The following is a 19,464-nucleotide window of genomic DNA, read 5'->3' on the forward strand; positions in this document are numbered from 1 at the left end:
GCGCTTGTCCCTGTTTGTGATGAAGGGGCCTGCCTGCCCCAGTCTCCGCTCCATCACTCCCACCAGCGCCAGTAGCTCCGCAGTGGAGAAGGGTTCTGCACGCTGGTAGGCAGCCATTTTAGCAATGGCACATGAAAATACATCCTGTCGTGTGATTGGTTAGTAACTTCACTATTTGGTATAAACTTTATTATCCAAATTGACATGGATGTTGTGTATGCGCCCAAACATCTGCGATAACATCGCACCGCCAAGCAACGCGTGCTATAGGTTGCCATCGCTTAGCTGTACTTCGCATTACTTACTGTATGCATTTATGTGTATGCGTACATTTATGAAAAAAAAACACATACACATACTAGCACTTGCCCATTACATTGGACACCTGCCTGGTTGCCTGGCTGCCTGCCTCCTACTGCTTAGATATTTTTAACTAACCACCCAAAATCTACATATATATATGTGATCATCCCAAAAACATCAGAACCAAAAATATTCACATCCACATCCCACACATACATAGTGTAAAATGTAAGAAATGCAATGTACTCACCAGACTTGGATGATAAGCTCAACTAAAAAAATGAATACATAAAATATTATTTGAAATCTATGGACAATACGTGCAATATTGGCCTTAAACCAATACACCTCAAACACAATACGTAGTGCTATTGCTATTGCCATTAAGAGGCCATGCTGCCTAATGTTTAAATGGGAGGACACAAAATTAAAGTCATTGTCAACCTTGATGGGGATAATAGATCAAATACATGTTTGGTCTGGACAACATTCAGAAATGTACCTGAAGTATCTCAGGGCCACAGAGTCCCGCAGCTGGTATCCTCGTCGGCTTTCCGGGGAGCGGGATGGGCGCATGGGCGGGTCTTGCGGCTCAGATGGAACCTCCCACTCATTAAAGGGTATCTCACGCCGCACAGCTATGTTGTGGAAAAAAACACACAGGCCCACAATCCTCGACACCATTTCAGGCGCATACTGTAAGTCACCACCAGTGCGGTGGAGCACTCTAAATCGACCCTTCAACAGGCCAATTGAGCGCTCCACCACTTGCCTGGTGGCAACATGCGCCCTATTGAATGCCTCCTGTGGACCTGGTTCTGGGGAGCTGTACGGCATAAGTAGCCAGGGCGTACATGGGTAACCGGAGTCACCCAGAACCCACGCATCACGGCCTTCAAGCTCTTGGAGTCTTTGCCAAATCCCGGTTTGTCGGATAACATGCGAGTCATGGGCACTTCCAGGAAACTTCGAGTTGAAGAAGAGAATTTCCATGGATGGGCCACATACCACCATCACGTTCAGTGAGTGGAACAATTTTCGGTTCCTATATATCTTCTCACTTCGAGATGGAGGCACAAATGGTACATGGGTGCCATCCACAGCCCCTATCACATTAGGGAAGCCAGCAATTTGATGGAATGCCTGCTGGCTTCCGTGAAGGGTTTCTTGGGCAAAAGACATGGCCACGAAGTGCCCCTTGCGCCTATACATGGCTGACATCAAACGCTTTAGGATTCGGCAGAAAGCCGGCTGAGATATTCCAGCAAGTACTGCCACTACTTGTTGGAAAGATCCTGAGGCGCAGAAATGCAACACCGCCAGCAGCTGTGTGTGAGGCGGAATTGCTGTCGTGATCCCATGAAGAGGTTCTAGATCACTCTCAATTAAAGAGAGTATATCTAGAATAACATGTGGGGGTAACCTGTACCTAGTAAGTACCTCATCATCGGGCATCCCAAAGAGTGTCACCCATGTGCGGAAGATTCTAGCACGTCCTGGCCTCCTTGGGCGACGAGTGGGGTGAGCCGCAAGTGACCTTAGCCTCTCTGCCATGTAGCGCATGACCGCTTCAGCAAGCTACAACAAAAGGTTACAAAATAAGGATACACCTATGGCAAGATTGGTGATACTTCAAAATTTGACACATTTGATGCAACTATACGTACAATACAGGGGCGCCCAGTGTAGTCCCACAGATCCATAGTACTCTAGAAAGAAGTTTCAATAATCTTACCACACTACACACCTTGTTAAAGACACATTTATTTTAAACATGTAACAACTAAACACAAAGTAAGTATTACAGGTGTGCTCACCTGCTCAATAACTAAATACAAACAAATCCCATAATGCTGGGACATGTAGTTCACCATTATATGGTGCCACACACGTTTGACATCTGTCAGTTAAATGGTGGCCAGCTAACATGTTTCTGTAATGCTAACAAGACTTTGCTGTTCCAACAATCAGGAGCAGCAGAATGCTTACCTTATAACCTGGCCCAATACAGCTCTGGAGACAAATGCACCTAGCTGCTATGCACTATTTATAGGCCTAGCACATGTGTTGTGCATGACATCAGTGATCAGTATTGCATGACTTCTGGCCCGGATTTGAACATGGATTGTGGAAATTCCTTTTTATGGTCAATTGTCACACAAACACAGTACTACTGAACATTTGACAGATAGCATTTAGGATTGCATAACGTTACATGTGTCCATGACAACAAATCTTTAAACAGGTCACCTACATATTAGTTTGATGTTTCTCCATGTTTTGTACAAGCGACTTACAGCTACTATGGGCGTGGCCTATGCGCCGCACACACACCACGGCGTACGCAGCCGTGCATGACGCTGCCGCACGGAACGCAGCTTGTAGCTGATTACCGCCAATTACTCCAAACTTATTTAAAGTTGGCCTACAAAGGCACACAGTTGTTGCTAACATGGCTGGCTCAGAGTCAGAGGAAGAACAGGTGGTGCAGAACCTCTTGGCCCGCATGGAGGCCAACACCACCTATGTCCCCCTCAACCCAGAGCAGCCAGATGGGCCATCAACATCAGGCCAATCGGCAGCTGGCCCATCCTCAGCATCAGCAGAATCATTGGCAACACAGCAGGTGGCTTCCCAACAGAGTAGCCAGGCCAGCACTTCAAGTACAGCAACCGGTGGCCGTGCCCGTGGCCGTGGCAGTGGCCATGCCAGTGGCCGTGCCCATGGCCGCAGCCGGGCAACAGAGGAACCAACCACAAGAAACATGGCATATGAACCGCAGGAGCTTGACATCCTGGTGACCCGGGCACGTGATTTAATAGAGTGCCCAGCGGTAAAGTTGACACACACAAGGAGATGGAAGATCTGGGAGGAGATAACGGCGGAGATTAATGCAGTGGCTCCACAAGTTCGTGAGACGGAGCACGTTAAGAAGAGGCAAGTACATGTGTGTTACATTTGAGTAGTACAAGTCCAGTAATGTTTACATTCAATATTAGATGGAGTTGGTCAATGGGTGTTCACGTTGCTTGGAGGCACAGAAATGTTGGCCATGACATTGAATTGATAGTTATTGGAGGGTGACTGTTGTTGTATCTTCTAAGGGTTGGTTTTAAAAATGAATATAATGTAAGTTTGTTGTCAGGAGGCACATGTTGTATTATGTTTCAGATTGCAATGGGTGCTACAGCAAACATGAGGAGTGACATGTATTAATATGTACACTTTGATTGCAGGTGGCACGACTTCAAAGGCAACCTCAAGAAGAAATTGACCCAGCGGTGGGAACACAGCCACACCTCTGGGGCTGGCCCCATGCCATCAAAGCTGCAGCTCACCCCCCTGGAAGAGATGGCCCAGTGCTGCATTGCAATGGAGGAGGTCCGGGGGGTGAGCACCATAGACAGCGAGTCCCCAGCGGAAGTGATGGCTTCTACGCTTGAAGGTAATTATTTGCCAGGCCATAAGTAGATGTTTTAAAATTGCCATGGAATGTGTGTTAATTGGTAATTTCTCGTTCAACAGCATCCCCACCGCTTGGTCCAGATTCTCTTGAGGAGGTTGTGGAGTCTGTGCCACCTGGCCCCAGTAGCAGGCCCATGCAGCAGCAGCCGGAAATGTCCGCGGCTGAATTGTCCACGTGGGGCCGTGTGCTAGACAGTATTGTGCAGCAGGGAGACTCGGCATTCGAGCGGGTGCGTAGGGCCGAGGAGGTGCTGCAGGGTTTGACCACCAGCCAGCAGAGTATTGCTGCGAACCTGCAGGCTATGAGTGCCAGCCAGCAAGCTATTGCTGCTAGCCTGCAGGTGCTGGCTGATCAAGCCCTGCGGCAAAATGAACTCCTCCTCCGCCATAATGAACTTATGGTGGAGCTAGTTACCACCAATAGGGTCCTAATGTCACCCGCTTCTGCTGCATTACCAACACCATCACTCCCTGCTGCCAGAGGGGGAAGAAGATCCACCCCCTCCCCAGCATGTGCTCCACGTGAGCCACCATCTGACTCTGGCCGTGGGCGAGGCCGAAGAGCTGCTGCACGTGGCAAGGAGCCTGCCAGGGGCAAACGTGCCCGCAAATGAACTTGTGTCCCCATTAATCTCCACCGTTATGTCTTCCCAAATCTTCCATTGAGCTGTGTGTGTCAGCATCCTGTGTCAAAATCCGTGCCCAGGGTCACCACATTTGCCCGCGGTTCAAATGTCATGTTTGGTTCCCCTGTTGCCCTGTTTCAGCTAGCATTACTGTGTGCTGTACTTGAAGTGTTGGTGCTGTACTTTTGTTGTGAAGCCACCTGATGTGTTCCTAATGATTCTGCTGTGGCTATTTATTCTATATTATTTACTTTTAGTCCTGTTATGGTACAATTTGTTTTGTGATGTTTTTGAAATTTTTGGCAAAGTTTCTTTAATAAATGTTATTTTGGCCCCACAAATGTCTGTATTAATTGATACATGCAGAAGTGACATGTGTATTAGTATTATTAATATTAAGTTGTGTTCATTATTTGCAGTGTAAAAGTGTGTGACAAGTGCAGCATGTAATGTTCCCTTTAAGCTGCAATGCTTCCAATTGTAGCAGTGAGAAGCGTGTCATTAACAAGTAATGAGTAAATTAGGTGATTGTATTGTGTTCAGCTGACATTGGTTGAGGTGCGTCCGTCCTGATTAGGCGTTCCGATTGCCTAGCGCATGACCGAGTGGTGTCCGCAAAGCAATAGTAGCCTTTTGGACACCGCACATTTCTACCCTTTTTGTTCGCGTGCATTCGGCATGCTGTCCGAATGCACGCCTACCAAAATATGTGTACTCCCCCGTGTCCGCCCATGTTTCCGCCCAGTTTAGCCCACTTTGAAACTACGCCCCTGTGTCATTCCGCATGACGCCCATAACACACCCATATTGCCCGAGTGATTGCGGTGCACATTTCTGTACGGTATTAGTGAGAACAAGTACGGAGACCATGCGTGGCACATGCGCGTAGTGTTCCCCACGCATGCGCAGACGGCTAAAAACCGCCATCCGAAAGAATTCGGAAAAGTATGCACCGATCAGAATAAGGGCCATAGTATTGTGGTTTCTTTTTTAGGGTATTGTTTCTCCCAATCTCCTACTGGGGAGGCGTCTTTTCTCATTTCTTCATTTGAAGTGGTAAAAATGGTTATTTATTCCCGGCTATTTATGATATTTTTAATGCTTAAGAGACTCATACATATTTAGAGACAAATACTAGATCAATCCTATCACTTACAGGCTACGGTGCATTTAATACAGATGTTTTAGAAGCTGCAACAGTGTCAGAATCAATTACAGGCTATGATTGTATCATGCAATTGAATCAGTCGTAACAAACAAACCAAATAACATACATATGAATGCAGGACTGATTATCTCGTCAGGAACAAGGACAGAATAAATAATGCCCATTATCTTGTAACAATATCATCTAATTCATGTACTGTGGTGTGCATGACTATATTCTAAACTTGACAATGTATTTATCTATTCATACAGTATAAGACATGATAAAGGATTTAGCTCTGGGCAGAACATTTGGCACCAGCTGTAGTTGTATATCGGTGGTTCACACAGGGCCAACTTAACAATATTGTAGGCCCCAGGCAAAGCAATGCATTTGGGGCCCCTACCACACCCATTTATGGGAAAAATGTAAACAAACAATAATAACATGCCCCTGGTGTGGTCCTGCGCCATCTCTCTACTTGCTTTCATACAGTGACTGGCTGTGAGGGCTCTGACTGGTGGATAGCTCCAGCCATCATCCACCAATCAGCATTCTAACAGCCATTCACTGTCTGGCTGCAGGCTGGGAAGCAGGAAGAGAATGCTTTGTGTGTGAATCAAGCATTCGCTGCTGCCTCCCAAGAAGCTAAGAAGGCAGATGCCCAAGACCCAATCTACCCCAGCTTGGAGGCCCCTAAAATTGGGAACCACAACTTTATACAATAAGACTTGGCATGAAAAATCACTATGCATAAGAGACTCACCATCAGATGTGGCTCAGCTATGTTTATCACTCCATATTATAATGATCGCCAGCAATGGCTCAGAATATATGGCACCCTATATTTTGGAGATTTCACTGCTCATTGTGTCAGGGAAGCTGCTGACACAAAAGATGCGTTATAGTGAGCAATGTTAGAATCAAGCTGTTGCTGGTCCTGCAAAAGAAACTACTGCCGTGTTTGGTGATATTACCGGATCCTCTGGAAAACTGATTTTCCATGATTCTTGAACGGATTCTAGCTGGTAACTTGGATTGTGTCGCCCTTTCCTGACCTTGGTGTGTTTCCTGGATATCCCTTGTTTGCTACCTGCCACAAACCTGATTGTTCTTGTGTAGTCTGTATGTTATCTGCCCTGACAACTTGCAGGGCAACAGATTTCCCCTGACTACAGTTTGCATAGTTGAACTGGCTTCCAGAATACTCTTTTTTCACTGTTTCTTTGTTAGTGACATCTAAGCACAGTTACTGTTTCTCCAGGAGACCATGGCCTGTGGTAAGTCATCATCAAAGACCAAAATTCCTTATTGTATTTTCTGGTAAACACCTGACCTCATTAGAAGTTGCGCATCAGACTGTTCTTTTTATTAGTTACAACCAGGGCTATTTTTCAGCAGGCTCCAGCAGGAACTGAGGCCCTTATTCTAGTTCACTCTTTCTGAACAATATTTCTTAGATGGACAAAACCATGTGCACTGCAGCCCTGGTTACAACCATCTGGGTTCCAGAACATCAAATACTGTAGAAGTATGGTGTGAATGGCTTTCACTGGATTGTCACCAAGTATGTGAGTGTAGCAGTCTAATGTGTGTTCTAGGATGGCCAAATCCAGGATTGTGATTGGCTGGATCCCGGGATTTAGCCCCAAAATGTTCAGGATTTCAATCCTGGGAATGGAATATCCAATCCTGGGATTTTGAGATTAGACTGCGCATGTGCCGTCCAATGGTGGGCAGCGTCTGAGCGTCCATGAGCAGCATGGATCTCCTGCCAAGATAATAAAAATAGAATGTGTTGCACAGTTTATTTCTATGTTCGATTCCAAAATGTCGCGGAACCACAAATCGGGATCGGGTGCTGCAAAACACGATATGATTTGCACTACATGCTATGCGATTCTGACTACATAGTTAAAATCAATAGTGCAAATCACACCGTGTGTACACAGTATAATAGTTCACAATAGACATTTTTTTTAATTATATGCACAATAACAACGTGTTGTAACAACATTGTTGTGTTTATTGTCTAGTGTGCACACACTAATTTGTATGCAATGCACGCTCCCACGGGTCATTATCACTTTACTTTGTTGTCTGTATATGTTGCTAAATCTAAGCATATTGTCAATGGCATCATACTACTGGAATGTGCCCACTAAGGAGAGGGATGTCAAATTGTTTAGTGTGTACGTACTGTGGGCCTGATTCAGAGTTGATTGCTGATGTGAGAACTGGCAATCCTTTTGACTGTTGAATGACTGTGCATGTATTTGGATTGGGAGCCAAGATAGCGACACATATAGTGAAAGGCTCTAATCACAATCCCTCTACAATTTGACTGACAGGAAGCCGGCATTCGGAGATTGTAACTAGCCATTTTCTGGGAGTGTGGTAGGATTGGACTGACTCACATTTGCACAGACTGGAAAAATCAATTGATAGTTCGGGAATTGCCGATGGATGTGTGACAGGATACCGGATAGCGATATTGTTGCGATTCACTTGCAGATTTGCAGACGGCAGGTTTTCTTTCTGTCTGGGTGATGGCTGCTACTCACAGTCATCTGCAACTTTGCAGATGAGCGATCAACTCTGAATCAGGCTCCATATCGTTTGTCAGTAAGTTCCAAGCAGTTCAAGAGAAATTGTTGACTACATCGCATCATTTGCACTGTTGTCTGATGTGTACGCAGCTTAACTCAGGAGATTTTGTAATTACCTCTTATGCAGTAGATTGTATTTGGAAAGGAACAGCTTTGAGAGGTCTCCAGTCGGGATGCTGGTGCGGGCTTATAAATGGGTGTGGCTTCAGGCAGAGGGTGTGTGGCTTTGTGGGATGTCCGAGGTCACAAAGTCTTCACGCTGTGGGGGTATGGCCAGCTCTGGCATGGCCAGCTCTGTGTGCCAAGCAGAGCAATGGGAAGCAGGGGTACTCCCATCTGCCCCTACCACCGCCTGACACTGCAGGCTCCAGCTGGGATATGGGACATCCCAAAACAACAGAAAGGTCCCGTAAAAATCTCAACAGTTGGCAGGTATGTATCTCCAATACCATTCCTGCCCCCTTTGTAATAAAAGCCCCTTTCTTTCTACACTTTTAATTGCACTTCACCTCCATATAAAATTTCCTGCTCTGGGATGTAGTCAGCTTTTTTTTTTTTTTACAGATGTACACCAATAGATTTTGTGACCATAGAAACTGCAGGAAAAGCCATTTAACACATCACAATGCATTTTGAACAATATGACTCTCCAGCATGAAACTTCTGGCTTCTCAACAAGAAATACTGCGAACCAATGTCCCCACTGAGTAGACAAAGTGCATGGAGTGCACTATTAAAGGGAGAGAATAATGACATACTGTAGTAAATGCGGATTTTTACTGTAACTAGTGTAGGCCCTTTCTACCCTTTATATATGTGCGTTAGCACTTTTGTACACTTGGAAAGACTCAGTCCTGTTAAGACGGAAATATTTATGAGCCTGCGCCGTCTTATAATGCTTTCTGATAACATTGATTTTCTGCTTGCGGCTGCTTGAATGTGATTTCCCTAGTGGAACTTCTAATACTTTGAAATGTCACATATAAGACATTGTGCTTTTCAGTTTGTGAATTATAATAAATAAGTTAAATATAATAATCTGTTTTATTATGAAAATAGCACAGTAGAATTGAGGAGATCAGTAAGCACAAGACATATTCACAATGACAACTTATATTTAACTCTGGGGACCAAACTTTGTACAGGGGCTGTGGATTCCCAGTATAATGTAATCCCCCAAACCAGCCAGGAACTCATCTTTGCCAAAAGAATAGCAACAAACTACTTTAAAAGTAGAGAAGAACATAAAATTTAGGATAAGTCAGTGGAATATTCACTTTCTGCGTGGGACACTTATTTTCCATCTGTTATGTTCATCCCAAATAAAGGGGTTTATTCAGACGTGATCACATGGCTGCTAATTTGCAAAGCACTGCGATCATAACCAGATTAAAGGGGAATGCAGTACTGTACCACGTCCCTGTTAGCCAGCCCCCCCCCCCCCCCCACCACCACCACCACCACCTTTGTCAGATCACATACCCCCCCACACTTTTTGATGGTGGGGGTCGGGACTCCTGTGCAACGAAGCCAAGCGTGCTCCCGCAAAGTGGGTGTGGTCTTCATAAATGGGCGTGGCCTTGTAGGATGACACGTCCTCCGGCCGCGCCCCCGTTTTTCACTGCTCTCTGCCGCGCTGAATAGACGCTGTGCGCATGCTCACAGCGTCTGTTCTTGTCAGGCTGGGGGGACTCCCAACTCCCCCCCCCCCGCGGGACAATGGCGGCCCCGGGCGGGACGCAGGAACATCCCTGAATACTGGGACATTCCCGCGGTATGTATGAGATCATATTGACATCTGTAGCTCACCTGATTCCTGTCCCAGTGTGTAAGTAGTGTTGAGGCTGCTGCTATACTTGCATGAGACAAGATAGATGATACAGTAGATTTCAGTTTTCTATGTGTATTTTAAAGTTGTTTAAAACGTCTTTGTAGCGTCGCAAGAAAACTGTGTAGCTATTAACAGTAACCAGACATTAATATACTATTGGTTTAAATCTTATATACCGAATCCATATCTCCCAACATAAACCATTCCAGGAGGGACAGAATCCCCTCTATCGGTCTTCCCTCTTACTGTATGATTGCAATCACTTGTGATGAATTCCTTTATTATAAATGAAAAAGTTCAACACAGGTGGTGCCAATCATATATAAAGATGGAAGTCCTGATAGAGAACACTTTGTCTCTAATAAGAAGTCCTGTTGAGATATATGCACATGAAATCTACATACATCTAATATACTCAAACCCCACTGTCTTAAATGCAACAGCCCCCCCCCCCCCCCCCGATAGTGCATTAGAATCAGCTTATCGAGGCCGGAGCTATTGTCACACCCCCTGCCTCATAAGGCCTGGCCATGCCTGCATTTTCCCTGACACTCTCAGATAATGGCCAGTCACCACCCCTAAATGCTGACTTCCTGTCAGTAAACTTGCGTATGGTCAGTGATAAAAAAAGGTAGGCGGATTTTATTGCAGTATTGGCCTTGCGCATGTGTAATACGAGTCATTTGATTATTAGGTCTGAATAACCCACTAAATTTCCAGTTCACACATATATTCTAAATGAAAACAATCACCCATTAATGTACACACTTACAAATGAAGGGCCTGATTCAGACTCGCTTGCTAGACAAAGAACACCCACCCCCAGCGCCACCTGCATCCCCTCGGTACCATCCGAGGGGATGTGTCCGAGAACACATTCCCTCGCATTCGGCCAAACGGAAAATAAATCATTTGATGGCCCCGACTATCGAATGACTTCTCTTCCCTTCGGAAATAAAAATCGGTGAAAACTGACATTTATTTCATCTGGAGATGGCCCGAAAAGGGGGCGAGCTCTGATGTCATGTGAGGTCAGCCGTCCACCTCAAGCGCAGAGATGTCCACCGGAGCCATTGCTAAGGCACAGTGACTGCATACACATTCACTGCGCACATGCATGTCATTCAATAATTGCCAACTTAAGCACACATTCACAAGCACAGCCTGCAACATGCCACAAAAACAACCATGACATGTTTCAACTGTTGCCACCACTCCCCTCCCCCCTGTTCAACACCGACAAACAGTGCGTATCACTCATTGTGTGTGGAAGTAAGGGCTGAATGCAACATTGCTATTAGACAGGTGCATGCACAGTGTGAAGTATATGCCTATGAAATCATAATCAAGGCTTAGACAATACAGTGGGTTTTATAAGTGAAAGCCAATTATCACTTATACAGTGATACTTATACATCGGTATCCCAACTGTGTCGATGCCCAACAGTCGGGATCCCAACTGACAGGAATATTGGGGCAGATGTATTAAGCTTTAACAAGAGATAAATCCAAGGGTGATAAGGAGAGATAAACGCCCAGCCAATCAGCTGCTAACTGCCATGTTACAGGCTGTGTTTGAAAAAAGTCAGTAAGGAGCTGATTGGCTGGACGTTTATCTCTCCTTATCACCCTTGCATTTATCTCTTGTTAAGGCTTAATACATCTGCCCCATTCTCTCTCGTGGGGGTCCAGGGAGGGTGAGGGAGAGTGCGGGAGTCATAAAGATAGAGAAGAGATATGAGAAGATGGGGAGAGTGAGTGAGAGAGGCATCGGGAGAGAGAAATGAGATAAGGAGAGGGAGGGGGAGGGAGAGAGAGTTAAGGGAGATGGAGGGGAGTGAGAGGGGCATCGGAAGAAAGAGATGAGAGAGGGAGAGGAATTGAGGGAGAGAGAGAGAGGAGACAGGGAGAGGGATACAGTCATAGGGAGGGGGAGGGAGAGAGAGTTAAGGGAGATGGAGGGGAGTGAGAGGGGCATCGGGAGAAAGAGATGAGAGAGGGAGAGGCATTGAGAGAGAGAGAGGAGACAGTGAGAGGGATACAGTCATAGGGAGGGGGAGGGAGAGAGAGAGAGAGAGAGAGAGAGAGAGAGAGAGAGGTGAGACAAACATTGGGGTCGGGAAGAGATCTGATGAAACGGCCAACATTAAGTAGCGGAGAAACGCGTTAAGGAAGTTCCAATTGAAGTTACCTTCCTTTGATCCTACATTGTGAGCACTTATGCCGGACTTGTATTCCTTGTCCCACTGATCATCCTCTCTGCGTATGTGACTTCACTGCCAAAGCCTCTTCTGCTGCATACACCTGGATCCTGGCGTAGCACTGTCTAACACCTGACTGTCGGTATGATTATGGTGAAAATATTCTCCCGGACAGGAATTTGCATGTCACGGTATCTGTGACCTGTGTATTGCTGGCTACCCATTGCGGGGAGCATAGAGGTACAGTTTGTTTATATCTGAACGGGGCAAACTAGCACTAGTGGCTATTCATTTAATTTGACCTCGGCACTACTGCAATAATGTAATATTTCTAGATACAGTGGGGAGCGTGGGGCACTAAAGGTAAACTTTAAACCCATTAACAATAAAAAAAGTCTTATTACAGACATACAGACATAAAACACAATGCAGTACTCGTAATCAAATATACTGTATCACAATATTGAAATGATATATTAAATATTTAGTTGATGCCTCTGGTTCACTCACAAAGGCAAATTCCTTCTCAAACAGACAAAACCATGTGCACTGCACCATTAAGCTTTGTTGGTGTTAATCAAACAAGTTGTAAGAGATCCCTCTTAAATAATGTCTACTTAAAAAAAAGAACAGATGTTTCTTAAAACTAAAAGGGGACCGAATCAATAAGAATAACCCCCAAAGTCCGTGACACATTAATGGGACTATATTTTCAGTAATGCTGTGTAAGGACACATCTGCGTATGTAAAAGAAAAAACACTGCTGCATGTTTAGTCACTAAAAAAAGTTTTGCTTTCATTCTATCTTTGTAACACCTTGCTTGGGACGGGGTTTGTTGACTGTGACATTTGTGACTGTTGAAATCTGAAATTAAATGCATGTGTAAGGCTGCCTTTTTATTTAGTAGATGTTTCTTGTGTGCCATATTTTCTGTTATTTATTTATTTCTTTATCTATTAGTAACTTGATTCCTATCTGATATCTATTAGTAAAATTATTTGAACGTGTTAATATGCATAGTTGCCTACCATCCTGCATTCTGCAGGAGACTCCCTGAAAGAGCAGTAGTCTCCCTCTCTCCCTCATTAGTCTAGCAATCTCCCTCATTTCACCTAGCCCACATTACACTGTTACATTTTTGGGTAAAAAAGGAATGAGCAGTGGCGGTTTTTACCTATGGGCTACAGTGCTGCAGCCCCCCAGTTAAAACCTGCCACTGTAATGAAGCCAGATGCAGTATGTGGGACTGCACTGGCTTCACTGTGACTGGCAGTGACTTCCAATTGGAAGTCCTACCTGCCAGTCACAAAGGCAGTCCCATTGGGAGGTGTTCCCTCCCTCCGGGGCTCCTTTGTGCGGGCTGCCGTGCAAAAACGGAGATTGAGCATGTGTAGTACCTATATCGGTACTGCGCACCCGCTGGACCCGGTGCCTGTAATTTGTATTGAACAGGCGCCAGGACCAAGATTGCTTCTATGGACTGTTGCCCAAGCAGCCCATAGAAGCTGGCCACATGCGCAGTACACATGTTAGTACCGTGCATGTGCCAGTCCCGGCGCCTGTCATCACAGCACAGGTGCCAGGGATGGGAGTAGAAGAGGCAGCGCCGGCAACAGGGGGAGGGGGGTGCCTGAATCGTGGTACCCCCACTGCAGCCAGAGGCAGCCCCCCTCCCACAATAAGGTACGAGCCGCCACTGGGAATGAGAGACAGATGCATTTACATTGAATCATCAGCACAATTTTCCAGCACTTTACCAAGTATAGTATCTCTTACTAACTGCTTTGGGGCTCATCTACATTTGGATATAAGTCATTTTAAAAGATTCCTCTCAGATGTAGCAGTACACACCCACGCTTCTAGGTGCCACGTTCACAATCTCTTTTCACAATCTCTCCATATATGGAACTAGACACGCCCTTTAAGTGGAGCATGACACGCCCCCGCAATGGGGCACTGTGCAAAATTCGATTTCCAACTACATTCTCCCTGAAACTAGTTTTCAAAAATAGGCAAGTATGTTATTATGTTACTGGAATATTATTACCTCAACATTTATTGTAATCAGGTCACAGGAAGGCTACGATGCCAGTTGTGTAAAATTGTCATTCTATACATTCCTGGAGAGTTACTGTAAGCTGTGAAATGAGGGCATTGGAGATAAAAGGGGGTACTGATTATAGTTATATTTAATTTAAAAGATAGAAAGCTAAATACTGTATTCACATTGCAGTGAGTGTAATTATTATATTGGATTACACATGGGGCATCAAGTTTTAGCGTTATGAATTTGAATTGTGTGTTTTATACCTTTACAAAGTGATCTTGACTGATTCTTACTTATGCAAGTACTGTAAACACAGACTCCCAAATTATACAAATGATAGTAGCAGTTATGAAGGTTACATGGAAAAGCAGTTAACAGAGGAACAGTTGGTTACAATTCTATTACAATGATTTAAAATAAACTTTTCAGTGGGTCAAAAGAAAACCCCAGAATTAATTCATATGATGTGTGCTTCTGTATAATGGTAACAGTGAATAATTATTATATATATATTATCTGATATTGACTGTCATGCTAGAAATCATTACCTGTGTATGATATGCACATCTATAATGTCTCATTGTTTCAGGTACACAGCAGTAGCAATGCCGATGCTATACAACACACGCTACAGTTCCAAGCGCAGAGTGACTGTCATGATTTCTGTAGTCTGGTTCCTGTCCTTTGCAATCTCTTGTCCCTTACTGTTTGGACTCAACAATACTGGTAAGTTTCATCATTTAAGTATTTATTTTTTATCATTTTAACCTGGAAAATGGTTTAAAACAGGCAAATAAAACAAAAACAAAAAAACAGTTAAAGGGTGATAGAAAGAACATATCAATAAAAGTATTTCCTAGTGGACAAGACAGATATATATTTAGAAAGTAATTTAATTGGCAAGTACCTAATAGATGTTTTATTTCTTCAGAGAGGGAAATGGTTTACTTACCCAGGCTGGGGATAAGGCTTTGAGGGCTTTGGTATTTACAGTATTGACTGCATCACATGAGCTTGTTGACATGGTTGTAATATTAACATTATCATGTCAAAATTCATCATGTCGACACTGATGGTATGTTGACTTTGTTTAAATGTTGACAATGGCCCTCACTCAGGTTTGATCGATTGTGCTATCAGAAAGAGGGTAGTACTGGCGCTCACGTGTTGGGGTAGTCAATGGGTGAATGTCTAAAGGTTCCAACTGGAACTTGGTTTAATGTTATTGGTATCTGGAACAATAACTGTGAGCTGGGTGTTGTGGTTAAATGTCCATTGCATCAATTACAGTACTGCAATGGACATTTAACCACAACACCCAGCCCACAGTTATTGTTCCAGATACCAATAACATTAAACCAAGTTCCAGTTGGAACCTTTAGACATTCACCATTGACTACCCCAACCCCTGAGTGCCAGTACTACCCTCTTTCTGATACTACTTATCCAGGGGGTAATAGGACTGCCCCCCACCAGTACAGGCAGCTAAGGGTTGCCCTCTCGGAGCGCCTTGTAATCACCCCAATCCCAGTATTGATCGATTGTGCGATTCGTCCTACAGTTTCCCAATGATTGGTAAACTGTGCACATGCAGGACCTGTTCTATGCATGTGCTGGACAGGTCCTACGCTTTCATTGTAATTTTGTGAACGCCTTACCAGATTAACAGGCAGAGGTGTTCAGGGGGAGGGATAGGAACAAGGGCAGGGTCAGCTAGCATTGCCAGAAATGGGAGCGCATTGCCCTCATTTTCTGGGAGGGACACGGCCACAGTCTGCACTGTGAGGCATAGTTTCCTTGTAAGTTGCTCTGCAACAGGCAGCCTGAGCAAGGTCAGACTTACTCATGCTGCAATCACATCCCTAACGTTTCTCTAAAACTACAATATGTTTGCAGTTTTAAGCAATGAAGATAAGGGGTGGTATGCAGGCAGGGTGTGGAATGCAGGCAGGGGCTGGAATGTAAGCAGGGGCTGTTATGCAGTCAGGGGTTGGTAAGCAGGCAGGGTGTGGTATGCAGACAGGGGGTGGTAAGCAGGCAGGGGGTGGTAAGCAGGCAGGGGCTGAAATGCAAGCAGGGGCTGGTATGCAGTCAGGGGTGGTAAGAAGGCAGGGAGTGGTATGCAGGCAGGGTGTGGTATGCAGGCAGGGGGTGTTAAGCAGGCAGGGAGTGGTAAGCAGGCAGGGAGTGGTATGCAGGCAGGGGGTGGTAAGCAGGCAGGGGGTGGTATGCACGCAGGGTGTGGTATGCAGACACGGGGTGGTAAGCAGGCAGGGGCTGGAATGCAAGCAGGGGCTGGTATGCAGTCAGGGAGTGGTATGCAGGCAGGGAGTGGTATGCAGGCAGGGGGTGGTAAGCAGGCAGGGAGTGGTGTGCAGGCAGGGTGTGGTGTGCAGGCAGGGAGTGGTATGCAGGCAGGGGGTGGTAAGCAGGCAGGGGGTGGTAAGCAGGCAGGGAGTGGTATGCAGGCAGGGAGTGGAATGCAGGTAGGGGGTGGTATGCAGGCAGGGGGTGGTATGCAGGCAGGGAGTGGTATGCAGGCAGGGGGTGGTATGCAGGCAGGGGGTGGTAAGCAGGCAGGGGGTGGTATGCAGGCAGGGAGTGGTATGCAGGCAGGGAGTGGTATGCAGGCAGGGGGTGGTATGCAGGCAGTGAGTGGTACGCAGGCAGGGAGTGGTAAGCAGGCAGGGGGTGGTAAGCAGGCAGGGGGTGGTATGCAGTCAGGGGGTGGTATGCAGGCAGTGAGTGGTACGCAGGCAGGGAGTGGTACGCAGGCAGGGAGGGGTTTGCAGGCATGGGGGTGGTAAGCAGGCAGGGGGTGGTAAGCAGGCAGGGGGTGGTAAGCAGGCAGGGGGTGGTATGCAGGCAGGGAGCGGTACGCAGGCAGGGAGCAGTACGCAGGCAGGAAGTGGTATGCAGACAGGGTGTGGTATGCAGTCAGGGGGTGGTAAGCACATCCTCCTGTATTTGCATTGCTAAAGATTGCATATACTAAACATTTGCGGCCAGCTTAGCATATACAATCCAAACTGAATGAGGGCCAATGTGCTGTTAGGCTTATACTTTCCATATCCATAACTATTACAATAACCAAAATTCTTACACTTACCCTAAGCAAGTCATAATTTTCCATGCCAGCATTCTATCAATGTCAACATTTGCAATTGTGGACATTAATGATTTTAATATTTTAACCAAGTTGACATCATCAATATTGATCTGCTGTGTACATTATGATTGTTGATGGTCTGACTGTACACCATAGTGTTGCGTATTGCCACCCAGTTGATACACAATTTCAGCCCATTTACAGCCTATCCAAGCTGAAGTATAGAACAATGCATAAACCTGAGACATCCATCTAACTCAGAATCAGACCAGTGATTGCACAGATTGGAGACATTGTACAGGGTCATCATCATCTGTAACCATTGACCAGAATAACAGCTTTGAATTTGAAGTTATAACATAGATAGATGAGATGCATGAGGGGGATACGGTCATAAGGTCTACAACAACTAGGTCACAAGCATTGGGTCGACACCACTAGGTGGACATGCAGCAAGGTCGACATGGGTCAAGGTCGACATGGATCTAGGTCCACATGAGTCTAGGTCGACATGACATTAGGTCGACACATGCATTAGGTCCACATGGGCTAGGTTGGCGGTCAAAAGGTGGACATGGGGTTTTTCACTGTTTTTTGAGCCGACATGTGCCGACAGGAGGTATTTCATACCTTACCATCCACTAGGGCGTGATGGGAGAATAAATTAGTGTGCCCGAAGCATTGCGAGCGAAGCGAGCGATGCGAGGGGATGCGGTGTACTTCAAACTGTGTCCATGTCAACCTTTGGGTCAAAAAACAGTGAAAAACACCATGTCGACCTATTGACTGTCGACCTAGCCCATGTCGACCTAATGCTTGTCGACCTAATGTCATGTTGATCTAGACCCATGTCGACATTGATCCATGTCGACCTTGACCCATGTCGACCTTAACCCATGTTGACCTTGCTGCATGTCGACCTAGTTGTGGTAGACCCAACGATCCCAACCCGTATGAGGTGAGCGTTGGTTTTTCCCACAGTAATGTACATAGACTACTATATACAGATGTAGCCACTGTCAAACATTACCAACATTTCAATAAAAAAAAAAACAACAGATAATAAATGAATTAATCCATGGGTTAAGTCAGTGGTTCCCAAACTGGGTGCCTCAGAGCACTTGCAGGGGTGCCCTGAGATGGTGGTCCAGGACCGATTAATTTAATTTATGGTCAATGTAATAGGGAAAATCAGTGCATGTGGCTTCCATAATACAATATGTGGACAAACTGAAGTGAATACTGTCCCTCACAACATAACTGGACCTAAGGAAGTACTCAATAAGAAACTTTTGGCCTAGGGGTGCCACGAAAAAAAATTCTGATACTCCAGGGTGCAGTGATTCCAAAAAGTTTGTCTCAAGATAAAATAGATGGCTTTGGGATATTACTATCTTGATCTATAAGTATTAGGCTCATAAGAAAAGAATGGTTCTGTGGTATACTGTAGCTCTGACTTTAATGGTACAGCTGATATGAGGGTGTAGGTATCTTCTCTAATCTCACAGCTCCTCTGTACGTAACCAATGTACAGTTTTAAAAGTTCTCATTTTAACAATTGTTTAAATTTTTTTATCTGTACAGATTGTGGGCCAGATGCACAAGTGATCCAATGGAGAGTGATAAACAACCAACCAATCAGCTCCTGTCTGACATTTTTCAAACACAGTCATGGCAGGTAGGAGCTGATTGGCTGGCTGTTTATCACTCTCCATTTTATCACTTTTGAAGCTTAGTGCATCTGGCCCTGTATGTAGTGATTGGAAAATGGTTAGTGGTCCAAAATACTATACTGTACATACTGTATGTTTTTATATTTGAGTGTGTCTTATCTCTTATAGCTAAAGATGTAAAGTTATTACGTTACATGTGTTTAAACATCCTGTAAAGTCAGATATAGTACAGGTTAATGGGGGCCCTTAACAACATTTCCATATATAAAAACTATTTTGTCACTTATCCATTATGATTATAAATGATCTAATGTTTGCACTACCTGCCTGCTTAGTTTATATACAAGAATAAGAGAATTGTGATTAGCATATGGTAAATGTTATAATTGAATAAAATAAAAAAGATTATTTAAAAAAATTCAGATCATTGATGCGGATTCCTGAGTCAGCCC

General features: G+C 45.1%; 1 protein-coding gene across 3 annotated transcripts in view; it reads left to right on the top strand.

The window, feature by feature from the left end:
* DRD2 (dopamine receptor D2) overlaps nt 1-19,464 on the top strand; it is a 322,451-nt gene that overhangs the window by 265,751 nt on the left and 37,236 nt on the right. For all 3 annotated transcript variants that reach the window (XM_083163236.1, XM_083163234.1, XM_083163235.1), the window contains exon 4: nt 14,820-14,956. In XM_083163236.1, coding sequence (XP_083019362.1) covers nt 14,820-14,956 — 137 coding nt within the window. The remainder of the gene's footprint in view (nt 1-14,819; nt 14,957-19,464) is intronic.

Source organism: Crinia signifera, chromosome 19, assembly GCF_055691185.1.
Source record: "Crinia signifera chromosome 19, ASM5569118v1, whole genome shotgun sequence".
Taxonomy (NCBI): Eukaryota; Metazoa; Chordata; class Amphibia; order Anura; family Myobatrachidae; genus Crinia; species Crinia signifera.